Genomic DNA, 26,225 nt, shown 5'->3' on the forward strand with positions numbered 1-26,225 from the left:
TAAGTGGTCACTTTAGGAAAGCCCTCCCCATAGCGCCTGATACTGGCTCCGCCCCTGGTCTTGGCAGCCAAGCTCTCCAGAGAGGTGAAGGATTGAAGGTCAGCAAACAGCCTCTACTGGATTGCAGGCACAGCCGGCGAAGAGCTTGCTGCTCTATCAGGAACGACAAGGTTTACAAAAGAACAAGGCTGGACACTACAGCTACACGACCACAGAGTCCTAAAGCGATGTTAAAATAGGTGGGTTTCCACGTACAGAGAAACCAGCAAATACGGCCAAAGTAGAGTGTGAAGGCCAGACCCAACTCAGCTGAGTCTAGGGTATATTCAAAGCCCTGAAGGGGAGGCCCAGTACCTTGCTGTGAATTGCCCAAGCCAGTCCCCAGAGTTATCAATACCCAGAATTTGAACTCTTAAAAGCAAGAAAACAAAAGCAATCCTATTTATACAAAATTTATTACATTTTGTTCAGAATTACAGTCTATCAACAACACAAGCACAAAACACAAAGGGGCCAGGCTGCTGAATGTCAGCAGCTTGTCTGTGGGGAGGGTCAGAGGTTCCAGCCTTTGGGGAATCTGAAGCAGAAGGAAGCAAGAAGTAACTAGGCGTAGAGATCCTCTCTGTCTGCAGAATAGACCTCACCCTCCTGCAGGAGGGCAAAGTTGAGGAAGTGGGAGGGCCTATGGACCTCATGGTAGAATTCCTTGGGGTTTGCCAGCTGCAGCTCATATTTCATGTTGGGATCATGCCGAACACCTTAGAGAAGGGGAAACATCAGATGTTAACAAGGTCTCCCTGCCTCACCCAACCCTTTGGCAGTCAGACCCCAAGAGACAAGAGTGCTGGCTTCTGTCTCCACCAGACCACATACCCATAAAGTTGTAGTTCCAGGAGGACTGGGCAGGAACCATAAAGAAGCCGAGGAATCGGTCTGACAGGAGCATCTGCACCCTCTCGTAGTGCGAGGGCAGGTAGCCTTTGGGATTGTTGCCTTTGTCAGTGTTCTGCCGGCCCCACTCATAGCCACTGGGGGTCAGCTTGTAGGCTGTCAGTGTGCAGGAGCCTGGGGTGAAGCTGCGGGGGAAAGAAAAAGACAGGTTGAGTGCTCAGGCCACTAATTCAGGTCCTGACCTCAATACCTGCCCTATAATATAATATCTCCACTCAAGGAGCCCCACACCCACCTACAGGTGATGATAATTGTCTTCTCGCCATCCCAGGATGGGTTGTCAGCCATGATCTTGGCATGAGTGGTGACATCTTGGGGTGATAACTGGGGAGACTCATTGGGCTGAGTGTGGATCCAACCTAAGGGTTCCATCTCCTGCAGGCAAAGAGCAATAAGGAGCGGTTCAACCTATCTGCAGACAAATGTCACCCATCAGGGTAACACTGCAGTAAGTTCAATTCCCAGGCTCCGCCACCATCACCAACCTTGAGGTACTCGTGCTGGGGCAGCTGGCTGGGCAGGTGCACAGTCTGGTGAGTGCCCCACTGCGGCACCATCACAATGCAGCGGATCTCCTTCACCTGAGGGTTATCTGGAGGACTCACCCCATATAGGTATCCTGCAATCTAGAGATGAGGAGATCAGACTATTCTCAGTGCAATTTGGAGTGCCAGAATTTCTTACCATTCCCAAGAAAATGGTGGGTTTTTCAAAATACAGTCAAAAACCATTGGGACAGAATCATCTGGTTACTTGGTCAAAATGTTACACATTAACCCCATCCCAAACACCCCCATGATCTGGGAGAATCAAATTTGGGTTATTAGGTTTGGTGGCCAAGTATCTCTACCTACTAAACCCAGGTCTTAAAAATTATCATTGGAGTTCGAGAGACGGCTTAGTGGTCAAGAGTATTGGTTGCTCTTCCAGTGGACCTGAGACAGATTCTTGGCATCCGCACGATGGCTCACAACTGTCTGTAACTCCAGTTCCAGGGTACCTGGCACTCTCTGCTGCCCTCCACAGGTACTGCATGCATATGACGCAGACAAAACACCCATATATATACATGTGTATGTATGTATGTATGTATGTATATAAGGGCTGGAGAGATGGCTTAGTAGTTAAGATCACTGACTGCTCTTCCAGAGGACCCGGATTCAATTCCCAGAACCCACATTGCAGCTCCCAAGTGTGACTCCAGTTCCAGGGGATCCAACACCCTCACACAGGCATACATGAAGGCAAAAATGCATATAAAAGTAATTTAAAAACATTTTTAACTTTTTGTAATTCTGTACATGTATCTAAGGACTCGTGTGGCACTGAGTGAGGTGGAAGTCAGAGGACAAGTCTGTGCAACAGGTTCCCTCCTTCCGCTTTTACAGGTTCTGCGGAATCAAACTCAGGGTGTCAGGTTTATGGGAAGTGCTTTCCTTCTGAGCCAGCTCACCAGCTTCAGGTTGGTTTTTTTTCTTCTCAAGAAACTGAACCCAGGGCCTTAGAGCATGCCAGGCAAGCATTTTGTGACTGAGTTTTCTCTATAGTATTTTTCTTTCCCTTTAAATTTGTCTGTCTCTGAGACAGGGGCTCACTAGGTAGCTCTGGCTATCCTGGAACTCACTATGTAGACCAAGCTGGCCTCAAACTCACATGCCACGGCGTGTATGTGACAGTCAGAGGATAACTGGTTCTCCCCCTCCACAGTGGGGTTTGGGGACTTAAATCAGGTTTTCAGCTTTGTGCAGCAAACTTTTATCTTCTGAGTCATCTGTGGCCCAAGGACAATTTCTGGATTTTTATTTTAAACCTTAACCATTTACTTATTCAGTGTATGCATATGCATGAGTATAATATGTGTCACACTGGAAATGTGGAGGCCACAGGGCAATTTACAGAAGTCAGCGCTCTCCTATTGTATAGATTCTGGAGCTCAAACTGGCCAACAGACTTGGCAGCAAGCACCTTTACCTACGGAATAATTTTGCCAGCCTGACATTTTCACACAAGTCTCGAATGGGTTTTCATTTATTTATTTGAGAAAGTTTCATTTGGTAGCAGCTGGGCCACAGAAGCTGGCACAGAGGCCTGTGCTACCATATCAAACTAAGACAGCCGTCTGGGCTGGTAGTGAAATCTAGCCTTTACACTCACAGCAACCTGCTTGCCTCAGCTGTCCAAGTGCTAGGATTCAGGAGTGTACCACTCCGCCCAGCTGTCTTTGGTGCTGTGAAAGGTTTTCTCAACACTAAGATTATCAGTATTTTCTAACAGCTTAGTATTTTACATCCATAGTTTTACTCTATTTAATTTTACTTTTGTTGAGTGGTGTGAAAAAGGGCCCTGCTCTTTCCTATTTCAATATCATAAAGTACGCAGCAATAAGATTTGACTATGCACATATTTGAATCTGTTATTCTCTACCAATAAATTCCACTCCAATATTTTTTCTTAATTGTCATATTGGTAAAATATTTTGACATCCTCTTGTTTGTGATGTCTCTTTTTCTCATTCTTTTCTTTCTTTTTTTTTTGTTTATTTGTTTTTGAGACAGGGTTTCTCTGTGAAACAGTCCTGGCTGTCCTGGAACTTGCTCTGTAGACCAGGCTGGCCTTGAACACACTGAGATTCACCGTCCTTTCCAAGTTACTCATTCATCCATTGAGTCTTGAAACCAGCCCCTCAAAGTTCATGGAATTATCAAGTGAAATTTAGGCACAGACTCTGTGAGTTCGAGGCCAGCCCGGTCTACTAGTGTTAGTCCCAGGACAGCAAGGACTATAGGACTGTTACATAAAGAAACTCTGTCTCGAAAAACCAAAGGAAAAAAAAAATGAAATTTAGGTACAGACTAATCGGGCTCACAATATGGTCCGGTTGTGTGTATACTCACTTGGGCACGGAGATCAGATATGCAGATGAACTTCTTAAGCACATTCTTGGGAAGAATGTAAGTATACCCAGTCTCCTTGATGTCATCAGATGAAACATAAATGTGATTGGTCCGTAGATGCAGGTTGGCAGCAGAGATGGCCCTAAAGAACAGAAAGGAGCGCCAGCGTTTCAGCCCAAGCACACCCAGCACCATCAAGGGGCCTGTCCACCTGACAATCTTGCCCTCCACAGTACCTGACCCTCCATTCAGTCTTTGACGAGAAGGTCTGGGTTTCATAGTTGCTAGTGGTGGAGGTGATAATCTCATCGCCATGTTTGTTGACAGTTCGAGTCTGCGTGGCAGTGAGCTGTGACTGTTCCTTGGTCTGCTTCTCAATCTCAGCTATCTGCTGGCGCTGCTGTGATGGAGCTGAGATCTCCATTCCTAGGATGATGTCTCGGATTTCTGATTGTGTCAGGGATGCCACGTTCACGCTGTGGGGACACTGTCAGTTAAACGGGATCCCTCCCCCAGTCACTTTTGTATTGATGGCAAAGTAGAACTGGGTAGACAGGACATACTTTGTCAAGATAATCTCAACAGTTCTTTAATTTTTAATTTTCAATTTATTTACTCTGGGATATAGCACAGTGCAAGTACAGAGGTCAAAGGACAACTTATGGGAGGTATCTCCCCCTTGTGGCTTCCAGGGACTGACTTCTAAGAAAGGCACGCATGGGGACGCAGTGGCACAATAGTGCACGTGCACTCTGAGCTAGTCAGCATCTGCAACTCTTACTTTTCTTCCACAGAAACTGCCCCAACACAGGACAACTCTCAAAAATGGAAATCCCAAATTGGGTGGAGTGAGACACACCAATAATCCAGCACTTGGAAGGTTAAAGCAAGAGTATTGTTGGGAGTTCGAGGAGAACATGGGATCCATAATGAAACCCTGACATAACAGAAACCAAGCGAGTAAGGAGTGCATCTATTCAAAATGGCGTCAGTAACTTCCACGGAGAACAAGCGGTCCACAGTGAGACTGCATATTGACCACATTTCTTCCTGAGCACCTCTGAGATGCTGTTTTTCTTTTGAGGTAAGACCTCACGTGGCCCAGATTAACCCCTTCTAACTCATGTACTTGAAGATAACATTGAGTTTCTGATCCCCTTGCCTCTACCTACCAAATGCTGGGATTACAGGCATGCATTACCAAACACAGCTAAAAAAAATCTGAGAAACTTCTAAGCTTAAAAGTTCCAAACCGGGGCCGGGCGGTGGTGGCGCATGCCTTTAATCCCAGCACTTGGGAGGCAGAGGCAGGCGGATCTCTGTGAGTTCGAGACCAGCCTGGTCTACAAGAGTTAGTTCCAGGACAGGCTCCAAAACCACAGAGAAACCCTGTCTCGAAAAACAAAAAAAAAAACAAACAAACAAAAAAAAAAGTTCCAAACCCCAGAATCTATGCCCCAAGCAGCCTCCCTTGTGCCAGCAACACTGTGGTACCCGGCCCCTCCCCACTCACTTGTTCTTCTTGCCATAGTCCGCCAAGATCAGGTCCTTGAGCTGCACCTCCACCTTGATCCACTCCTCATCAGTCAGCGTGGGCCAGATGTGGTGTGGCTCTGTGATAGTGGTTTTGTCTGGCTTCAGGATCACCTTTGCCCGATCGTTGTTCACGTGCAAAGCACGCAGAATCAGGATGAGACGAGAGAAAGCCTGGAAGGAGATGTGGAAGAAGATGGAGAGAGCAGCATTGTGGGGGTTCTCCTCCTCACCCTAGCTAAAGGAACTGCCTTGGCCCATTTTATTGGTTAGAGGATAGGTGGGAGGTGTAGACAGGACAGAACGCTGGGAGGAAGAGGAAGTGAGGTCAGACTCGACAGCTCTCCTCTCTGGAGCAGACGCATGAGAGAGACGCCATGCCCCGCTCCCGGGATGAAGCTCCGACCCAGGATGGACTAGGCTAGAATCTCCCCGGTAAGCGCACCTTGGGGTGCCATACACAGATGATTAGAAATGGGCTAAATTAATATGTGAGAATTAGCCTAGAAGAGAATGGGCCAAGCAGTGTTTAAATGAATACAGTTTGTGTGTTGTTATTTCGGGCATAAGCTAGCCGAGCAGGCGGCTGGGGTGTTGGGGACGCAGCTCCGCCGGTCTTATTACCACACCTAGCCTCACAGCAAAGCAAGCATCATCTCCAAATTCTTCAGGTGCCAAGCCCTCACAAGTCAAAAGAGATATGCGTAGCTCAAGAACTTGACTCCTGGAACCAATTCCACCCCAGAGAGACCCTCTTCCTAAGGTGCCAAATTACCGTGTAAGATGAGATAGTTTTGAGCCAGTCATCGTAGAGGTTGAAAAGAACCATCTGGGGTTCTGTGGCTTTAAGGATGAGATCCCCAAACTTCTCCACCTTGAGACAAGCCTGGAAGGGGAGCTGGAGCTCCGATCCTTTGATCACAATGTTGGGGAAGTCCAGCAAGTGTACCTAAGGCAAAGTCCAAGGTCAGAGCGAAAGCCCAGAGGGCTCAGGCCTACTTTCTTCTGCTGTGTCCACCTCTCTCTCACCTCCAATGGATCCAGCATGCCCTTCCTGGTGACAATGATCTGTTTAGGCTGTTCCTCCACAGGCAGAGATCGGATCAGGGCAGCCACTTCCTCAGCTGTCTTCCACTTGGCCAACTAACAACCAAGAAAAACAAAACAAACTGAGTCTACCTTCCTCAATTAACTAGAAAAAAATCCTAATCTTGAAATAAACTGTTTCAATAGAGAACATGAAAACGGCTGCCGAACTTATTAATTAGAAAAAGGTACCTACATGTTTAATAATGAATTATAGTTCAGAAACAGCAAAATAAGACAGGGGCCAGAGCAATGGTCCATAGCTCAAGAGCACTGCTCTTACGGAGGACCCGAGCTTGGTTCTCAGCACCCACACCAGGCAGTTTATAACTGCCTGTAGCTCTAGTTCCAGATTTGATTCTCCCCAACATGCTCATATACTCACACATAAAATTAAAACAAAATAATATTTATTTTTAAGAGACATGATCTCACTATGTGGGCCTGACTGGCCTAGAACTTAATATGTAGATCAGGCTGACTTCAAACTCACAAAGATATACTTACCTCTGCTTTTCAACTGCTAGGACTAAAAGCTTGTACCACTATGCCCAGGCTAATAAAATCATTTTCAAAAAATATTTAAATAAAGCCAGGCAGTGCAGTGATGGCACACACCTTTAATCCCAGCATTTGGGAGGCAAAGGCAGGTAGATCTCTGTGAGTTCAAGGCCAGCCTGGTCTACAGAATGAGTCCCAAGACAGCCAGAACTGTTTCACAGAGAAACCCTGTCTCGAAAAACAAAACAAAACAAAAACAAACAAACAAAAAGACAGAAAAGAGAAACTGTGGCTGGCTAGGTACAGCTCAGCCAGGCATCAAATGTCCAGGAAGCCAAAGGTTATGGGGTATGCATTCCCTTTATAAAGATGGTATTTGGTTGCTCTCTCAGACAGAGAATAGAGGAAGAAATAAGCTTTGGAAACAGAAAGCCCAGTATGGAGGTAATGAAGGCCTTCACATGCTTGGACCTCCTCCAAGGGAACATTTCCCTGGGGGTGGGGAACTGAGTCACTGAGTCAAGTGCCTGCCAGGCAAGTATGAGGCCAGAGTCTGGATTGCCAGCACTCACTTCAGTGTCAGGCATGAGCATAGGCCACTCATAACCCTGATGCTCAAGAAGCCAAGTAAGTGGACAAGCTCTGCACTCAGCACAAGTACTTCATGGGTAGATTCACACAAAATAGTATCTCCGCCTCTTTGACTGTATGGAGCCTGCCTAGGCTCAAACCTATGGCAATCCTCTTCCCTCTGCCTCCCGAGTACTGAGATAGAGGCCACCACACCCAGCAGTGCCATCTTTCAATAGAGTAAAGGGTATTTTGTTTTTAATCACACCTCCCCCTTACCCCTACCAAGAATGAGAGAGAGCAACGTTCCATGGTCTCACTATCATGTCAGCTGCTTACCTGACCCAAACGCTTCTGTCCAGCCCACACAGATGTGTGGATTATCTTGAGGAAAAGCTGCCCCGTGCGTGGGTTAAAGATGAAGATGGCCCCATTGATAGGTTTGGTTGTCAAGTTCCCCTCAAAGGTCTAAAGAACAATTATATTAGTTAACATGGACTAGCCATAACCACCCTGCCTTCATCCACTTCATACACTCTCCAGGCATCTGAGGCCTGCATGCCCACACTCACCTTGTGGATAGTCACTCTATAGACATTGGTGTCATCCACAAACCAGATAATCTGGTTAGAGAAGAGTTCACCATAGTTCTGGGAGGACAGATAAGGCTCAGTGGGCTCTGATGAATACAGCTGCAGTCCTTTGCGTATCCGCTCACGTAACACATACAAGGCAGGGTTTGCCTTCATGATCTTGGCCATGGCCTGCTGTATCAGAGGCTTGCTGCCTGGAAACCAGTTTCCATAGGCACTGTAAGGACGAAAGGGTCCCAAGAACTTAAGCACAGGCAGAAAGCCCCAAGAAAAAGGTGAAAGTACAGCAAAGGGACAAAGCCAGTTGCCCAGGCTTATGTGATAACCTGCTAAGATACACATACAAGACGAATCAGTCAGTAACCGAAAGATAAAACCTCGTCTTAGCCAACCAAACTAAAACTGGTATAAAAGGGCTAATGTGTAGGGTGTAGTGGCACACACTTTTAGTACCAGCACTCGGGAGGCTGAGGCAGACAGATCTCTGTGAGTGTGAGGCCAAGCTGGTCTACACAGCAGGTTCCAGGCCAGCCAGGGCTATATAGTGAGACTCTGCTTCAAAAAAATGAAACCACACAGAGAAACCCTGACTCGAAAAAACCAAAAAAAAAAAAAAAAAAAAAAAAAAAAAAAAAAAAAAAAAGAAAACAAAAAAATGAAACCAAACATACAAAGTACAGGGCTAATGGAAAACCCATGCTTTTGAGCCCTAACTCACCTGTGTAGATTGTAGGCCAGGTCAATGGCAATGAGCACACCTGTGGGTGAAGGGTAGATACTCATGTTGTCTGTGGTATAATCCAGGAATTTGGCCCGGGCATAGCGCTCAATATCGTGGGAATCATAGTCGCCCCAACGTAGCTGGATGTCAATCCAATACTTCTGTGTAGTTGTACTGTCCATCACATCCCTAAGGGCAGAAAAGTTCAAGTTTCCAGGAAACCACAGCACAACCAATGTCTCAGAATCCTAACAACTCCCAAACACTGCAACTAAATCTCAAAACCATCCCCTCCCCATTCAGGATCAGCAAGATCCTCAGCTATACAGGGAAGCCCTGTGTTAAAAACCAAAATAAAAAAAAACAAAAAGAAACCCAAAAAGGTCAGTAAGACCCCAAGCATTCGGCAGATCTGATCGTTGGTAATTACAGGGTAACACTGGCTCCAAGTTTAAAAGAATATAAACAAAAAGTTGGGAATGGTGCCTACTCCTGTAGAGCATTTTGGGGGCTGAGGCAATAGGATTATAAGGTCAAAGCCAGAATAACAAAACAGAAAGGCAGGACTAATCCCTTAAGAAACATGGCTCTCATAGTAACACTAAGGTTCCTGAGTACGTGAAGCTGAGCCACAGAACACTTACTTGGAGTCTGCCAGCAGCGAGGGCCGGGAGACATTCCACTTATAGGAAGCGAAGAGTAGGATGTCCGCACAGGAAGAGTTCATCTTATAGGACTTTCGGGGATGGATTGTCTCTTTCTGTACTGTCTCGATTTCCAGTGCATCCAATTCCTGGTCAAAGACCTGATGTAAAGAGGAAAAGATTGTACCCTTTTACAGTGAGAGCTGACAGAATTTATGAGACAGTAAGAGTCTAATCCTTGATGTGTCCAAGACAAATTTTCCATATTCAAAAAAGCAAGCTGGCTGGGCATATGGTGCATGCTTTTAATCCCAGCACTTGGGAGGCAGAGGTAGGTGGATCTCTAGGAGTGAGGCCAGTCTGGCCTACATAAGGAGATCTTAGCCAGGGCCACATAGAAATATTTTGTCTCAAAAAACAAAACAAAACAAAACAAAAACAAAAAAAACAAAACAAAACAAAAACCCACCCCCCCACACACACAAAAAAAATCAAAAACAGCAAGCTGATGTGACTCTGTGGTCCACACCCCCTACTGCAGCCCACCTGACATAAGTCCATCACGATGCTTTCATGGATCTTCTGCCACAGGTGAGCTCGGAATATCTGGATGAGGGAGATCTTCAGTGTGGGGATCTTGCCATGCATGAAGATTCCTGTCAAGTCTAGCTGCACCTGAAAGCCTACATATACCTGCCAGGAAAGAGAGATGACATTAGAGACCAGAGAACATAGGAAGCCAGTTCTTAGGACAAACTGAAGGCAACAGAAACACCCTTTTCTTATCTCCCATGTGGAGGACTCATACTCACATTGGCTCGATTGATTGTTGGGGACCACCAGAGGGTGAATCTACGATTAGGAATCTGGTTTAATCCAGATCGCTGAGCATTGGTCAGCTTCTTCCACTTCATGGACTCCTCAAAGCCACTGGCTTTCTCCCTGAGGGGCAGAGGAACCAACTAAGATGGTGCCCGTTCATCTCCCAGATGCTCACAGGGACGACTGAGAAGCAGCAGCCCAGGAAAGGAGAGCAGCGAGGAGCTCAGGTGGCTGCGAGTGCTTACCAGAACAGACCTTCCCAGGTAGGGAAGTACGTGCCCTTGAAGAGAGTGTGTTCCAGGATGCCCTCCACACCACCCAGGGCCTGGATCATGTCTGTGCGGTAGTTGTTGAGGTTCCAGAGCTTGCCGTCATGCCGCTGGTGTGTCCACCAGAAGGGGTTCTGCTTCAGAACCTGGATAACAAGGCAAGAACGGTGACGCTTCTGAGCGCCTACCACCCACATGACAGGGATGCCAAAAGCTATCCTGATTTGGAGAAATCCGCTCCATTCTCTACTCCATATACCTGGTACTGCTTAAAGTCAGTTCGGACACGCCAGCCCTTATCATAAGCCAATGTGTGCCGGTCCTTCTGGAAGAGGGTATTGATCCGTGGAATGCCTCGATCCCATGAATCTTCTAAATCTTCTAAAGTCAGCCGTCTGCCAGAAAAAATGAAGTTAACATCCTTTCTCATGCAAAGAGAAATATTCAACGTTCTTTGGCCAAGGACGAGCAGAATCGGTCTTTTTTTTTTTTTTTTCGAGACAGGGTTTCTCTGTGGTTTTGGATCCTGTCCTGGAACTAGCTCTTGTAGACCAGGCTGGTCTCGAACTCAAAGAGATCTGCCTGCCTCTGCCTCCCAAGTGCCGGGCATAGAATCAGTCTTAACTTCTAAAAATATCCTCTGCCCATGACCTCCACATAAGACGCACAGTGTTAGGACCCAACCCCCCGCCCTTAGATTGGTACACCTCCTGAATGCCCACCTGTTCTGAGCAATAGCCTCCTGTCTCTTGAGTGCATACTCAGCCCAGACGCGCTGAGAGTCAATGAACTCACTCTCCCAGGGTTGTATGTAGCGGTACAAGTTGGGAATCAGTTGGTCTTCTTCATGACTCATTCCTGAACGGAAGTGTGTGATACCCACATCTGTTTGCTTAGACCACCTGATTTGGAAAGTCAAGACAAGAGATAAAAAGCAAAATCAAAAGTAATGAAATACCCACTTCTCTCAGAGTCTAAGAAGTAAGACTAACATGAAGGTTGTCAAGTAGGCTCTACCTGAGATCAGACTGAGGGATGAGCACGTGGCCCATGGAGAGCATGCCAAGCCCACCCAGCTCCTTAGGGGTGTAGAACACAACAGGGGGGAACCGACTTGGCATCTTGGAGTTCAATCCAATCTTGATACGTGTCTGGATCTTGTTTTCACACTTTACCAATAAGTCTAGGAGTTCCTGCGTGTTCACCACAGCCTCTCGAAAATATGTCATAAGGCCGATGAGAGCTGTATTCCACTTATTCACAATCTAAAGTTCGTGGGAAAGAGTAAATTCCACATGAGCAATGCAGGCCTTCCAGATCTAGTTACAACCCTAATACAAGAAAACGTTAATCTTAAACTTATTAGTAAGTAGAAAAAACAAACGAATAAAAAGATGAGATACTAACTAACACCCACTAGGATAGAAACAATCATAAGAGAGAGATGATTGGGACACTTTGATGGTTCAGTGGGTAAAAGGACTGTAACCAAGCCTAAAGACTTGAGTTTAATTCCCCAAATCCACATAGTTGAAGGAAAAAACCCACTTCTACACATTTCTTCTCTAACCTCCACGAGCACTCTGTGGCACCCTGCCCCGCTCAATAAATGTAATAGAAAATGTTTCTTAGTGCTGGGCATGGTGGTGTGTGTGTGCGTTTTATTGATTTTTTATTGAGCTCTACATTTTTCTCTGGGTGGTGTGTGTTTTTAATCTTTGAGCTGCAGGCTAGCCAGCAATACATGATAAAAACCATGTTTCAAAACAGACAGACAGACATACACAGAGAGAGAAGGAGGAGGAGGAGGAGGAAGCCAGGCGGTGGTGGCGCATGCCTTTAATCCCAGCACTTGGGAGGCAGAGGCAGGTGGATCTCTGTGAGTTCGAGACCAGCCTGGTCTACAAGAGCTAGTTCCAGGACAGGCTCCAAAACCACAGAGAAACCATGTCTTGAAAAAACCAAAAAAGAAGAAGAAGAAGAAGAAGAAGAAGAAGAAGAAGAAGAAGAAGAAGAAGAAGAAAACGACGATGATAGAGGCGGGAAGGACAGCTCAGTGGTGAAAACCTCTTGTTTTCTTACAGGGGACCTAGCACCCACATTTTCTGTAACTCCAGTTTCAGGAGATCCCATGCTTTCCAACTTATGTGGGCACCAGGCACGTACACGGTACACATATATTCATCTAGGCAAAACACTCATGAAATAAAATAAAATTTAAGGAAAAAATAAGACAATACAATGAAAGCAAAGTGAATAAAATTTTTCATCTGTAATAATATACCGATACACAAAGGAAAAAACACTGGATTTTCTTAGAATAAGCTGTCAATCTTCTATTTAGTGATTTCAAATCCACTATCCCTTTGAGACAAACAGAAACCTGCGGTGATGATCAGATCAAAGAAGAAAACAGCAATCAGGAAGGCGACCTCAGGGTCTTTACAAAGCAAAGTTGTCAGTCAGACTATAGGTCTATCGCTCTACTTTCCTGAACTCCATCAAGGTCTTGTTTAAATGGTTCAGCCTGTATTTTAATCAGGAATATGACCGAAGAGAAGGGTCATACTCATGCTTGAGCTAAATGTATCGCACACACCTAAAACAAGAGCAGTGGCACCCAAGGTGGTAGTGACATCACGACTCTAACAGAACTGGAGAGAATGGAAAACAGACAGCGAAGGAAACCTGTCTCAGCTAGTTGGGAAGCTAAGATCAGTGGGTCACTTGAGCTCAAGACCAGTCTGGACAACATAGGAAAATCTTAATCTCATAATATGGGTCAGTGGCAGAACACTTGCCTAGCATGGGTTCAGTCTCAAGTTCAATCTTTAGCATAGCATAAAAAACTGAAAAGATAAATCGGCTCAGTAGAGTTCAAGGTTTTTGATGCCTCTGACCCTACACAGCAGAACACTGACACCTGCATGTTGTCCTCGGACTCCTCACATAGGTTGTGGCATGTGTACATTTGTGAGCACAGACACAACATAAATCAAGAAAGGGGGCATTAAGGTGCATTCACCGCCAGCCCTCCTTGAAATTTTCCTTCTATTAACCTCCCCTGGGGAGGGGAGACAGGGATTAGCAGTGTTCTGGTGTGGTGGTGTATGACGTACACACTTGTTGGTAAGAGTATGTATACACATGTATGTGAGGGAACATGTATATGTGGAGGTCTGAAATCAGAGTCAGGTGGCTTATACCCATAACCCCAGTTCTTAGAAAGCTGAGTCAGAAGGACAAAGAGTTCAGTGCCATCCTGGGTTATAGATAAAGCTCGCCTCAAGCAGGCAAACAAATAACAAAACAAAGCGGGGAGGAGGGAAGTAAAAAAGTTCAAATCCAACATTATGCTCTTATAATCTCTAATAAAAGCCTTATTAGCTTACTTCATGCATTATTTCATTAATTTTCACAAAAACTCTCTGAACTACAACTATGGTTACCCTCATTTTATAGATAAGGGGGTAAAGGGCAAGGGTGGAGGACATGCCTGAGGTCAACATAGCCAGCAATGCAACCTGACTCTAGATCATGCTTCACGACTGCGAAGCACCTCCCTCAATTCTCAGTCACCCCTCCAACATCTGAGCAGGGCAGAGACAGGAGGATTTCTGGAGCCCACTGGCTTCCAGTTGAGCTCCAAGCTCTATTCAAAGGAATAGGAAGAGGGTGACAGAGAAGCAACACACACACACACGCATGCATGTACACACGCATGCACACACACACATGCATGCACACACACACGCATGCATGTACACACACATGCATGTACACACGCATGCACGCACACACACACGCAAACATCCTTTACAGAGGGACAGCAGCAATGGGAAGAACATAAAAGAAGGTAATAAGAGAGCAATATGGGGGAAGTAGAAAAAGACAAGATCTCCTGAGTAAACTGGGGTAGCATGGGGACCTTGGGAGAGGGTTGAAGGGGAGCAGAGAAAAATGTAGAGCACAACAAAAATCAATAAAAAAAAAATAAGAGAGCAATATGGTTACAATACACTGTATACAAGGAAATCATACAAAAAAAAAAGAAAGAAAAGCAAATAAAACTAAAAAGCCAAAAACAAACAAAAAACACCAAAGCCCTGTTTTGACAGATGGCCCCTCTCGGAGGCTTCTAACCATCTACTCCAGTTCTGGCAAACTGTCCTCACTGTCTCCCTCACCTCCACAAAGTCACATCCACACCACCTGGCTTCCATCCAACTATTTCTGAAATAGCTCTAAGGTCACCAATGACGTCCTAACTGCCAATTCCACTGGCTCCTATTCAATCCTTCTCTAACCAAACTGTTCTTAGGCAACTGACATTGTAAACACCTGCTCAATTCCGGACATCAGTTCCTGACAGCCTCGACTCCCACATCCCAACACTGTTGATCTGGTCAGTGCCCCTCAGTGTTCCCATCATCCTAACCTGCCCCTCGTCTTCTCTCTCTGCTCTTCCTGCAGTCTCACCCACCCCTGAGCTCTCAACCTTTACACCAACAGACTGCAGGTCTATACCCTCCCCACACCGGGGGTATATGTATCTCAGGACATGTTTGCTTCTAACAGAGGGAATGTTACTGGCATCGGAAGGGTAGATGTCAGGGGTAGTACCAAATAACACACAGAAACTCCCACAACAAATCAGCTGGCTGAAAATGTCCATGTCCACAAATATTTAACATTATTTTAGTCAGGTGTGATGGAACACCCCTGTAATCCCATCACCCAAAAAGAAACTGGGCATAGCAGCACATCCCAAAGGCCCAGCTACTCCAGAGATGAAGGCAGGAGGAACACTTAAGACCAAGACCAGCTTGGTAACACAACAAGACTCCATTTCACCATGGGGATACAAAAGCCAGGTGTAGTGGCTGGTGCACAGCTGCCTCAACTTTGAGACCCTATCGCAACAACCCTCTTTCCATAAACTAACAAGCCAGAACTGACATTCTAAGCTATTATACGGTAAAGAATTATAAAAATTAAAAAGGTTAGGCAGTGGTGGCGCACACCTTTAATCCCAGTCTTGGGAGGCAGAGGCTTGCGGATCTCTGTGAGTTCAAGGCCAGCCTGGTCTACAGAGTGAGTTCCAGAATCGTCATGGCTACACAGTGAAACCCTATCTCAAAAAACCAAAACCAAACAAAAACAAGTCTAAGGGAAAATGCAAAATAGATGATTTTGTTAAAATTAAAAACTTTTACTTTTGCCTTAATCTAAAATCATCAAAATAAAATACATCATCAAAACCCCACAGATGGAGATTGATAAATTCTTGTACTGAATTCTCAGAAATAAAGCCCAACTGAGATAGGTGGTGATGGCGCACGCCTTTAATCCCAGCACTTGGGAGGGAGGCAGACGATCTCTGTGAGCTCAAGGCCAGCCTGGTCTACAGAGCTAGTTCCAGGACAACTAGGGCACAAAGAAACCAGAAAAAAAAACCACAAAAGCCCAATTGAACCAACACTCTAAGTTGCCATCCCATAGAGCTGGGAAAGCTTGTGCACGCTCCAACCACAGGAGTTGAAAGGAACGAAGGACGGACCGAGAACGGCAGGGAAGCTGAGGTCGATGCTTAGAGTCCTACATACCTTGGTAAAGGTGGTGGAGCCAGAGGCCATTAGAATCTGACGCACTCGGTTATGGAAGCGTTGCATCGACTCATCATCCACACGCAGGAAACACTGCGCTGTCCTCTCCTTGGTAACCTAAGCCACAAAGTCAGTGTTAGCTTGTCCCAGAAAAGAGGGCCTGGCAACATGATTATGGCAGGCAAAGGTACTTAATATCAAGCCTTACTTCCTGAGTTCAATCCCCAGAACCCACACAGTGGAACTGACTACAAGCCCTCTGATCTCCACACAAGTACCATGGCAATAAAAAAAAAAGGTGAGGGGCTGGAGAGATGGCTCAGAGGTTAAGAGCACCACCTGCTCTTCCAAGGGTCCTGAGTTCAATTCCCAGCAACCACATGGTGGCTCACAACCATCTGTAATGAGATCTGGCGCCCTCCTCTGGCGTGCGGGCATATATCGAGGCAGAATGTTGTATACATAATAAATAAATAAATCTTTAAAAAAAAAAAAAAGGTGAAAAGCCAACATGGTAGTGCATGAATTTAACCCCAGTACTCAAGAAGTAGAGGCAGGTGTGGATCTTGGTGAATTCAAGGCCAACCTGGTCTATAAAGAGTTCCAGGCCAGCCATCACTATACAGTAAGACCTTGCCTCAAAAAATAAAAATTAAAAAAAAAGGAAGGAAGGAAGGAAGCAAGGAAGAAAGCAAGGAAGGAAAAGAGAAAAAGGAAACAGCTGGGCATGGTGGCACACGCCTTAATCCTAACCCAGGGGAGTTAGAGACACGTATCTCTGACACGATCAGGGCCAGTCTGGTCCAGGTCAGCCAGGGTTACAGAGAGACCCTGTCTTCACAAGCAATGATTAACCGTGATCACCAGAAGCTCAAACCGCCCAAGGCTAATGGAGCTGAAAGTGAAAGGTATGACTGTTCTTCACCCCACTGACGCCACAGTTACAGCAGCAGCGAGACCATGTCCTTCCTAGAGTATACCTCATTCTGCAGGTTCCAGACCCCGTCCTTGTGGGTGAACTCTTCATAGCTGGTACGACACTTAGGCAGGATGCGGCACTCAAAGCCACACATGTTGAACAGCAGGTTGGGGTTGTCTTTACTGTACACAGACACAAAGCTGTTCTCCCACTGCACTGTAGTCACTGATCGTGGCAGCCGGTTTTTAATGTCCCAGAACACTGCCCGACCCCTGTCACAGAAAACATATAGGCAATTCAGTCTGTTGGAGACATCTGCATTCAAAGGCCAGACAGAAGGTACCCAACAGGCCTGTATTTCTCCTACCCAAGACACAATCTCCTCAATATTAATTGCTTTCCGGGACATAGGACTGATGTCCTTTTAAATCCTACAAACCCAACTGAGACTCACAAGTTGACATCATGTTTCATGAGGCGCATGCGGGCATCCCGGGGCCAGCATTTCTTGTTATTGTAGCCAACAATGTTTTCATTGTTGGGGTCTGGATGCTCTGTCAGGTAACGCTGGATCAGATCCCGAGCCTCATCTGCTGTGAACCTACACAAGGTTAAGACAAGGTACACTGTTGAGTACGCCACTCTAGACTTCATTTCACTTTACAGCCCCATCTCAGCAATTAGACAACTAAGCTGTAAGAGCCAATTCACAGGCAGAACACACTTCAGTGTTCTGCAGGTTACAGGATCTGTCCATGTTCTTTACCTGAAGAAAATATGAATGCGATCAATGTATCTACAGAAGAGTCGGATTGGGTGCGCAGCTTCAGTGGCTATGTCCTGGAAACTGAGAAAGTCATTTGGCATCTGAGGAGGCCCAGCCATCTCACTGGCCCGGTGCAATCCCAATACAAGCAAATCCATCACCAAGCCATAGTACTGCACAATGAACGAGGCAAACTGCAGGCCTCTGATGATCCCGTATGAATTTGTATGGTTCATGTCCTAGGAAAAAGAAGAAAAGAACCACAACTCTTAGATAAGCTAAGGCTGGCTGTGTGGCAGGTGCTTCAGGGTCCAAGGTCCTTCATTCTCCCTCAGCAAATCCTAACTCAACGGGTCAGACAAGTTAACACGCTGTGTTGTTACTTGCTCCAAGACGGACCTTATAGTTAATGACGACGTTGTTCTTGGCTGTCATGTAGTCAGCTATGTTGTGGTCCACAATGAGCCGCAGCAGCCTGTTAAGCAGGGTCAAGTCAATCTTTTCATACATCTTCTCAAAGCGGGACTCCAACATGACATTGCACTCGCCCTCACTGGTCTCCCACACATCCTGCAGGTTATTGATGCCTAAAAAAGCAAGACAGAGCTATAGTAGATAAGAAATTCCTTTATAGCAGCTCTCAACACATCCTAAAACTCTCTACCATCCATCCAGCCAGCCATCTATCCAGGTTGCTACAAGGATCAGCTTTGCTTTTTTTTCCTCCCGAGACAGGGTTTCTCTGTGTAGCTCTAGCTGTCCTGGAACTTGCTTTGTAGATCAGGTTGGCCTTTTACTCATAGAGCTGCCCACCTTTGCCTCCCAGTGCTGGGATTAAAGCCTGCGCCACTGCCACCACCAAGTAGTAGTCGTCACTCTTTTTTAAAAAAAGATTTATTATTTGTTTGTTTATTATGTATACAGTGTTCTGCCTACATGTATGCCTGCAGGCTAGAAGAGGGCAACATATCTCATTATTGATGGTTGTGAGCTACCATGTGGGTACTGGGAATTGAACTTAGGACCTCTAGAAGAGAAGCCAGTGCTCTTAACCTCTGAGCCATCTCTCCAGCCCCCTAGTCAAGTATGCAGCCTAGGTTAGACTTCCTCTGCTGGATGGTAAGTCTGGCAAAGCTTTACCTTGGCACCACTTGTAAACAAGCAGTGGAGGTGGTTCCGTGTCGGCAGGCTTGATCCAGGGCGGGAAAAGACGGCGTTTATCGGCTTCATACCACAGATACTGGTCCAGGTAAGCATCAGTTATTTTCTCCAGGGGTTCCACATCATACACTGGCACCAGGTGGCTATAGAGATCCATAAACTCAATGCCCACCTGAGGGAGAAGGAACCTGGCTCACATCAATTCACATAGCCAACCTGGCACCCTCTAGATGCCAAGAATAAATAGCACAGACCAAAAGAAAGCCCTCGGTACATCTCACTCACTTCTTTAAAGGCTCTCTGTGTGAGGAGGTGACGCTTGATGCGGGACAAAGCCTCATGGGGGTTGTCGTAGGCTTGCTCGATCAGACCCAGCTCCTCCCTCTGAGACTGGTTTAACCTAGACTTCACACTGACAAAGCAAAAGTAAAGGTAAGTAAGAACCCGAGAAGATGCTAAACCAGAAAGGACTATACCTTTTTTGGACTCTGACCACAATGCCATTCCTGTTATCCCCCTAGCAGGAATCCTCCCAGCCATCCCTCACCTATAAGCTTCCTTGAGGCGCTCCAGAGCCAAGATGAGCAACTTAGTATCATGCTTGTAGGAGAGCGGAGGGAATGGGATGGGAGAGAATCTGCGGCTTTCCAACCAATGCACGGTGGTAGTATACACTGCCACCGCTTCTTCTGCTGTAATGTAAGGCCCATCCTGCAAGGTGAACATCAAGTTAGTCTCTCACTACCATCCAGATGAGGACAAAGCATGATCCCCACTCTGCAGCCACCCTTACCACCCTGCCTTCACACCCAGCCTAGCAGGCCCAACCTTCAGGTAATTGTGCTGCCGCTCCTGTTCTGCCTTCAAGTACAGGCGGGTGAGGCGGCCCAGGTTCTTTTTGCAAACAGTCTTATCTACAGTGGCCCCACGGCGGATTCGTTCACGGTTGTAGTGGGCAGTATTGGTCCACCAATCAGCCTTGGCCTTAACATACCGAAGAATCATATTCTCTATAGGTGTTGGCAACCCTGGGACCTGAAATGACGAACAATGAAAAACAGGAGTAGAGCACAGGGTTTCACACCCGTGTCGTGGTGTAAAGGCAGACAGATCTCTTGAGTTTGAGGCCAGCCTGGCCTGCGGTTACAGGTCAGCCAGGACAACACAGTAAAACTGTCCCAAGAAAGGAGGGGTGAGGGGTGACAGTCCTCTAACAATACACTAATCCTAACCTGAGGAAGATAGTGCCTATGCCTACCTTCCAGGGAATGTTGGCCTTCCAGCAGCGCCAGGCCTCACTGAGGTGCTGCAGAATTGTTCGGGCCTTGTTCTGTTTGATGCCCTCAGGCATCATGTCCAGGATATCATGCATCACAGCTGCCCTGAGCTCCAGGTCGAAATGGGACTCCACTCGCTGCTTCGTTACTGTCTTTGCCACCCCCTTTGAGTGACGACCTGGAAGGGAAGGGATGGCCCAGAGAGTAAACTAGTAAGTAGTAACCAGTGTCCATACGCTCCACACATGCAAAAAGACAAGCCACTGCAGTCACAGCCATGCTTCCCAGGAATTTCTGCTGCAGATGCACCATAGCTCAAATCCCACAGTGCAGGCCAAGAACCAGAACACTACCGGAACAGAAACAAACTTAGAAGCAACAACAGACGACAAATGCCAACAAAAAAAGCGACAACAGGCACACCTGATCTACCTTTGAAGCCACGAGACAATGTGAGTAGAGAAAATCACTTACCTTCAAACTGCCGGGCCAGGAGGTTGCCCAGCCAGCGCTCTAGCAAAGGGGTAATTCCACGCATAAAAAACAGCCAGACTCGCCAGCCAGCAGCCCAGAAACCACAGCCAGGGCCTTTCCCTACAGGACCCTACAAGTAAACCAGAAATCAGAAACATAAGCGAACAATTCTTTTAGGAAAAGAGAGAAAAGTGGGTAGAGCTAGAGAAGGAAGAGCATCTGTCAGGGCGGCTGAGGGGACAGGGTAAATGCTCTCAAACAGGGAAGCTTAGGAGAACTTCAAAGCAGAAAGTGAAGCTCCTGCATGGAACCAGTGGTAGGTCTGGGGGGAAGTGTTCAGAGAGTCAACAAGTTTATAACGACATAGTCAAGAGATTCTCTCCCAGGAGGTCTGGGGAAAGAGCTCTAACTGCAAGGAAAAAGCAAAAGAGCATCTGGGAAGGTAGGCAGTGAGGGCAGGCTCTCACCGTGTTGAAGCGGTAATAGATGAGATGCTTCAAGTCCTTGCACATGCGGATCTGCCGCATCAGTTTGTACTTGTACCGATACATGCCGGTCAACTGCCCCACGTGGGCAAATATATACTGCAACCCATCCGCCAGCTGCAATAAAACCACCATCAGACCTCGAGCCTGGGCCAGCACCACAGCCAGCTCAGGCTTCACCCTGCCTCCTCATCTGGGCAGAGGTCTGGGCAACCTGGCCTCACCTGGAAGGCATCTACATTGCCCAAGCGATACTGCACATGACTATCCACGACCAGCTTGGTTAGACGCAGCACTTCCCGACATAGATGAAAGGCATTCCCAAAACGAGATTTCTTTCTTTCCTGAGAAGGACAAGAACACAAAGAACCATTAACGCCAGTGGCCACAGAAGGAGGGATGGCACAGTGCTTCCAACCCTAAGCCCAGCAGAGCCCACAGGTCTGACGAAGGCACCTTAGTGGTGAGTGTCTTGACAGGCTTCAGGTTGAAGTTATAGTCCAAGTGCAGGTAGTTGAGGTTCTTCCGGTGAATGAGAAGGTTGAGCATGTTGTAGCCCTGGCGGCAAACCTGCAGCCCTACCTCAACCCAGTCTAGTTTTGTGGATTGAAAGAATTTGGTGGCTTTGAAGGAGCGGAAGAGATACCTGGGTAAGAATAAAGAACAGAGTTAAAGCTGGCATACTGACACTTTACGACAGAAATTGTACTGGGGTCTCCAGCACCTTACCTCTTCTTTTGGGCTTTGGGAGGCCGATGCTTGAGGGCATTCAGCACATAGTACTTAAGCAGCTTCTGATAGGAGACTCGCACCTTCACAGGCTGCCCAGCAGGACAGTGTTCCCGATACCTGGTTAAATAAGCCCATCAGAGTTTTGCCTCCCTCTCCTTAGAGACACTCTGGAAAGCCTGCCTGCCCACCCAGTCTTTTCTCCTATATTATGCCTCTACTACCAGACCCTTAGGTAGAAACCTTACCAGTTCTTGACAAGGGGTATGTCCAGAGCCCGGCGGGTACGACCAGAGCGTAAGTTAAAGGGCCGCGGTGCCCAGAGCAGGGCAATGCCATTGGCTGTGTTGTCTGTATAGAGGGGTGTGTCCTTCAGGAAGGGCTCCACAAACTCTGGGAGTTCAAATTCCTCATCATCATCGGGCAGTGGTTCCTGGCTCTAAGAGAGAAATTCACGAGGATTCAGTTTCCACTAAGTGCAGACTTGAGATGAGCAGAAAACTCTCTGGAACAAGGCACAGTGACTACACATGCCATGAAGACTGGGATGCTCGACAAGAGAATCCTAAAGAGCCTCCCAGAGGAGCCCCAGTACCATACTGGGAGGTGGAGGTGCCCACTGTATGCAGTTCCCACTAAGCTCCACTGAGCTCAGGGAAGGGAGCCTGAAACTCCAGCACTTAGGAGGAGGCCAAGAAGAAAGGACTGAGAGTGCAATATCACCAAGAAAGACATAGGAAATTTGTGTCCAAAAATAAAAGAGGGCAGAGGTTACTGAGAGGCAGAAACCCTGCCCGGCATGCAACAGACCCCAAGATCAATCTTCAGGACTCTCACTCCCTGCCATCCCCTCAAAACATGCGACTTCCTCTCACCTTGACTGAGTGTCTGTGAGAGATGGGGTTGATGAGAGGATCAAAGTAGAAAGCAGGCAAATCGGGGTCCTCAGTCTTGATGAACACAACGTTAGGAGTGTGGTACCTGTAAGGAAAGCAAGAGTCAGCCAAAGTTCTGTCTGCTGGGGCCCACACCAGAAACCAACTTTCTCCTGTTTAACTGCTATGTTCCAGGCATCTTACCAGGTCAGGTGGACATGGTGTGGAAGGTTGTTATACAGGTAAGGAAAAGCAATCTTGTACTCAGTGCGAATAGGCTGACGGATGATGATCTTATTAATATCATTGAACTCATTCCAGTCTTCATCCCTAGAACAGGAAATTAAATGAGTAGTCTAGTTCCATTGCTAGACAAGGATCTTAAGGCAAGATTTCAATACATACAAAGTGCTTAAAAAATTGACATTCTCCACAACTTACTGTAGGTTGATGTCTCGAACAAGAGGTTCAAATTTGGGTCCTCCAGGAATGGCCATATTGAGTGCCTTAGAGGTAAAGAAGGCCTTCAGATCAAACAAATAGAAGTAGTTGTCATCCACCAAGTCAGTCAGAAGCTGATTGGCCAATCGGTAGAGAGTGGACATCATAGGCAGTGTAAACTGCCAGCGTTGGTAAGTGGAACCATTAACATACCTAGGGAAAAGATGGAGGGCCCATATCAAGTAAGCATTGATCCAAACCACTTACCCACCACCTCCTCAGGGGATAGTTCCACTTACTTCCTACTGTCTCTCAAAGGCTGGTGGTCATAGAACCAGTCCAACACAGGGGCATCCTCCTCAGGGTCCAACTCTAGCTGAATGGCTTCCAGTGGCTCAACATCTAAGATGTTGTCAGCATAATCCAGGGGCGGTTCCTCGTCATCAAATGGGGGGAACCGCATCCTCTTGAAATGCCTCCTGTCTCTTTTCTCTCGACGCATCATGATCCACATCGATCTAGAAGGCAAGACAGTTTCTACCCACGGCTCCTCCACTGCCACTGCCACCACCCCTAAGTACCACACCACCCACCACCACCCATCCACCACACTTCAGCCCTTCTTACCCCCACTGGGAGATATAAACAGGCTCGATAACCCAGGGAATCTCATTGACAAAGGAAATGGCGCCAGTGATGTGATAGAGAACAGGCACGTCCCGAATCTGCTCCCAAGGCATGGGCATGTTCTCCAGGAGCTTGAGAACGGCATGAGGCATGTACTTGAGGGCTCTGCAACGTGAGCAAGGAGGCCATTAGAGAAGACCAAGTCTTCTGGTATCTGACCCGTGCTGATTGCCATAAATGATCACACGTTCCACAGAAAATGCTGCCATATAGTCCAAAGCCCCAAGCTAGGACTCCAGTCCTTCAACTCCTCAATCTTCACTACTGTCACTGTCCCTTTCAAATGTCTTAGTTCCGCCACACCAGTCCTTCAGAAGGCACCTTCCTTCTGCCCTTAGTATGAAAACCAACACATTCACTGTACTAGGCTGCAACCATTTGTCTCTCATCTGTCACGCCACTAAAAGGCTCTTAAAAGGAAAGAGGATCAAGTTCGAGGCCAGCCTGGTCTATGGCACGAGTTTTTCTTTTTTGAGATAGGGTTTCTCTGTGTAGCTTTTGGACCTTTCTTGAAACTCGTGAAAAAGTGTGTGTGTGTGTGAGAGAGAGAGAGAGAGAGAGATTCCAAATGATATGACAGTCCCTCTATCCACCACTGTTAATATGAGAGAGAGAGAGAGAGAGAGAGAGAGAGAGAGAGATTCCATATGATATGACAGTCCCTCTATCCACCACTGTTAATATGGGGAGAGACACCAAACTCCACATGAAATTATCCCAGGCTATTGCTTACCCCAAATAGACCCTTTTGTCATGGCGGAACTTCCTGTTGGTCATGTCTCCATGGTCTCGAATGATCTTCCTGACGTGTTCTGGGGGCATGTCTTCCTTCTGAGCATCCACAAACCCAAATTTCCGCTTCTCTGCATAGCGCTTGGCCTGCAACTGCTGCCATTTTCGAGCTATAACGACACCTCAGTTTAAAGGGCTGCACACCCTTTCCACAGTTATACTCTTGCCCCTATGGTAACCCCCCCCCCAATTCTTTGGCACGGATACTCCCTGCCAAGCATCTTGCCATTTTACAACCCCCAAACCACCTGACATTTTTCCTAAGGATGTTTAGAAGTGAATGCTGTCCAATTCCTTCACTGTAAAGCAAGCTCCATAAAGGGAGCCCTCCAAAAAGGACTTTTGTCTCCACTGCTATAAGACACACGCGCGCGCGCACACTAGCTCCTGCAAACAACTGTTGCTTCCAATCTTTCAATGAATTGACTAAATAAAAAAAAATTAATCACGGCTAACAAGGGATCAGACCCCCGATGATCTGCCTACTGAGGATGAAGGGTACCCGACTGCACGTTCCGGCCCGCGCGCGCCGTTCCCACTCGTCCGATTCCCACCCGCCCCTCACCTTTTTCCTGCAGCTTCTCCTCTGACATGTAGTCCGGCAGCGGGGCTAGAGGGCCGGGAACCGGGTTACCCGGCCCTCGATAAGGAAATACTCCGGCCATGCCGGAAGAATCTGGGGAGAAGGAAGCCAAAACTAAGCCGCTAGGCCCGTGCCCACAAGGGGCAAATGGAATGCGTCCTGAGCCACCTGGCCTGCACGCCGGGCGGGCTGAGCGCTTGCAGCCGGGGCCTGACGCTGCTCCTCAGCCCACTCTGCCCACCCGACCGTCTGCAGCCCAGCCTCGGACACCGGCCACCCACCTGTCGCCCCTCTCTCAGGTAGCGGCTAGGCCCGCAGAGCAATGGCGGAAAGACGACGTCCGCTCCGCGTTCCCAACTCCAGGAAGTACGCAACCGGGTTCAGAAACTCACCCAATAGACACCGAGATGCTCTGATGGATTAGCCAAAGCCCCAATTGAAATTGCAGTCCGAGCCAAGGGGGCGGGTCTAATAATGGATTTCTGGGCGAGGGGCGTGGCCAAGGTAGCCTCTCCAGTCGGATCGATTTAAGAAACCGCTAATAGAATTGATGTTTAATTGGCTATTGACGTTGCTCCCCCCAAAACCATTACAATTTTAAGAAGTTTGCCTACGATGCACATTTTTCCTCTATTTATTCTCCTGAATTCAGAGCTGATACGTAGTACTAGCTCCAACTCAATGAATCTTTTGTTCATCTGTTCATTTTTTTACATTATCGTTAGAGAGAGCCCACTACGTACTAAGGAGTCAAACAACTCTTGGAAGCACAAGAGGGAAGGCTGTCAAGAATGCAAGATCTGGACTGGAAATATACCTCGGAGGAGGGGAATAGGGAAAGAGAAT

At 47.1% G+C, this 26,225-nt stretch overlaps 1 protein-coding gene across 1 annotated transcript; it reads right to left on the reverse strand.

Moving 5' to 3' along the window:
- Positions 1–436: 436 nt before the first annotated feature.
- Positions 437–25,734, reverse strand: Prpf8 (pre-mRNA processing factor 8). Its single transcript, XM_041664582.1, has 43 exons — positions 25,661–25,734; positions 25,362–25,472; positions 24,738–24,906; positions 23,945–24,109; positions 23,617–23,835; positions 23,318–23,530; positions 23,081–23,206; positions 22,877–22,982; positions 22,250–22,440; positions 22,002–22,121; positions 21,729–21,918; positions 21,497–21,616; positions 21,255–21,389; positions 20,788–20,917; positions 20,295–20,491; positions 19,865–20,071; positions 19,584–19,747; positions 19,322–19,448; positions 19,016–19,208; positions 18,275–18,462; positions 17,876–18,114; positions 17,564–17,710; positions 17,171–17,381; positions 16,191–16,307; positions 11,602–11,849; positions 11,307–11,486; positions 10,844–10,979; positions 10,561–10,730; positions 10,306–10,435; positions 10,040–10,186; positions 9,494–9,654; positions 8,847–9,038; positions 8,108–8,345; positions 7,875–8,003; positions 6,408–6,521; positions 6,154–6,327; positions 5,359–5,552; positions 4,082–4,321; positions 3,846–3,987; positions 1,437–1,577; positions 1,187–1,326; positions 874–1,076; positions 437–758 (listed from the first exon to the last, which is right to left on the reverse strand). The coding sequence occupies exons 2-43, from the start codon at positions 25,459–25,461 to the stop codon at positions 604–606; spliced, it is 7,008 nt and encodes a 2,335-aa protein (XP_041520516.1). The 5' UTR covers positions 25,462–25,472; positions 25,661–25,734; the 3' UTR covers positions 437–603.
- Positions 25,735–26,225: the final 491 nt, after the last annotated feature.

Source organism: Microtus oregoni, unplaced genomic scaffold, assembly GCF_018167655.1.
Source record: "Microtus oregoni isolate MIOR12 unplaced genomic scaffold, Mior012 000015F_ref0000493, whole genome shotgun sequence".
NCBI classification, from domain to species: Eukaryota; Metazoa; Chordata; class Mammalia; order Rodentia; family Cricetidae; genus Microtus; species Microtus oregoni.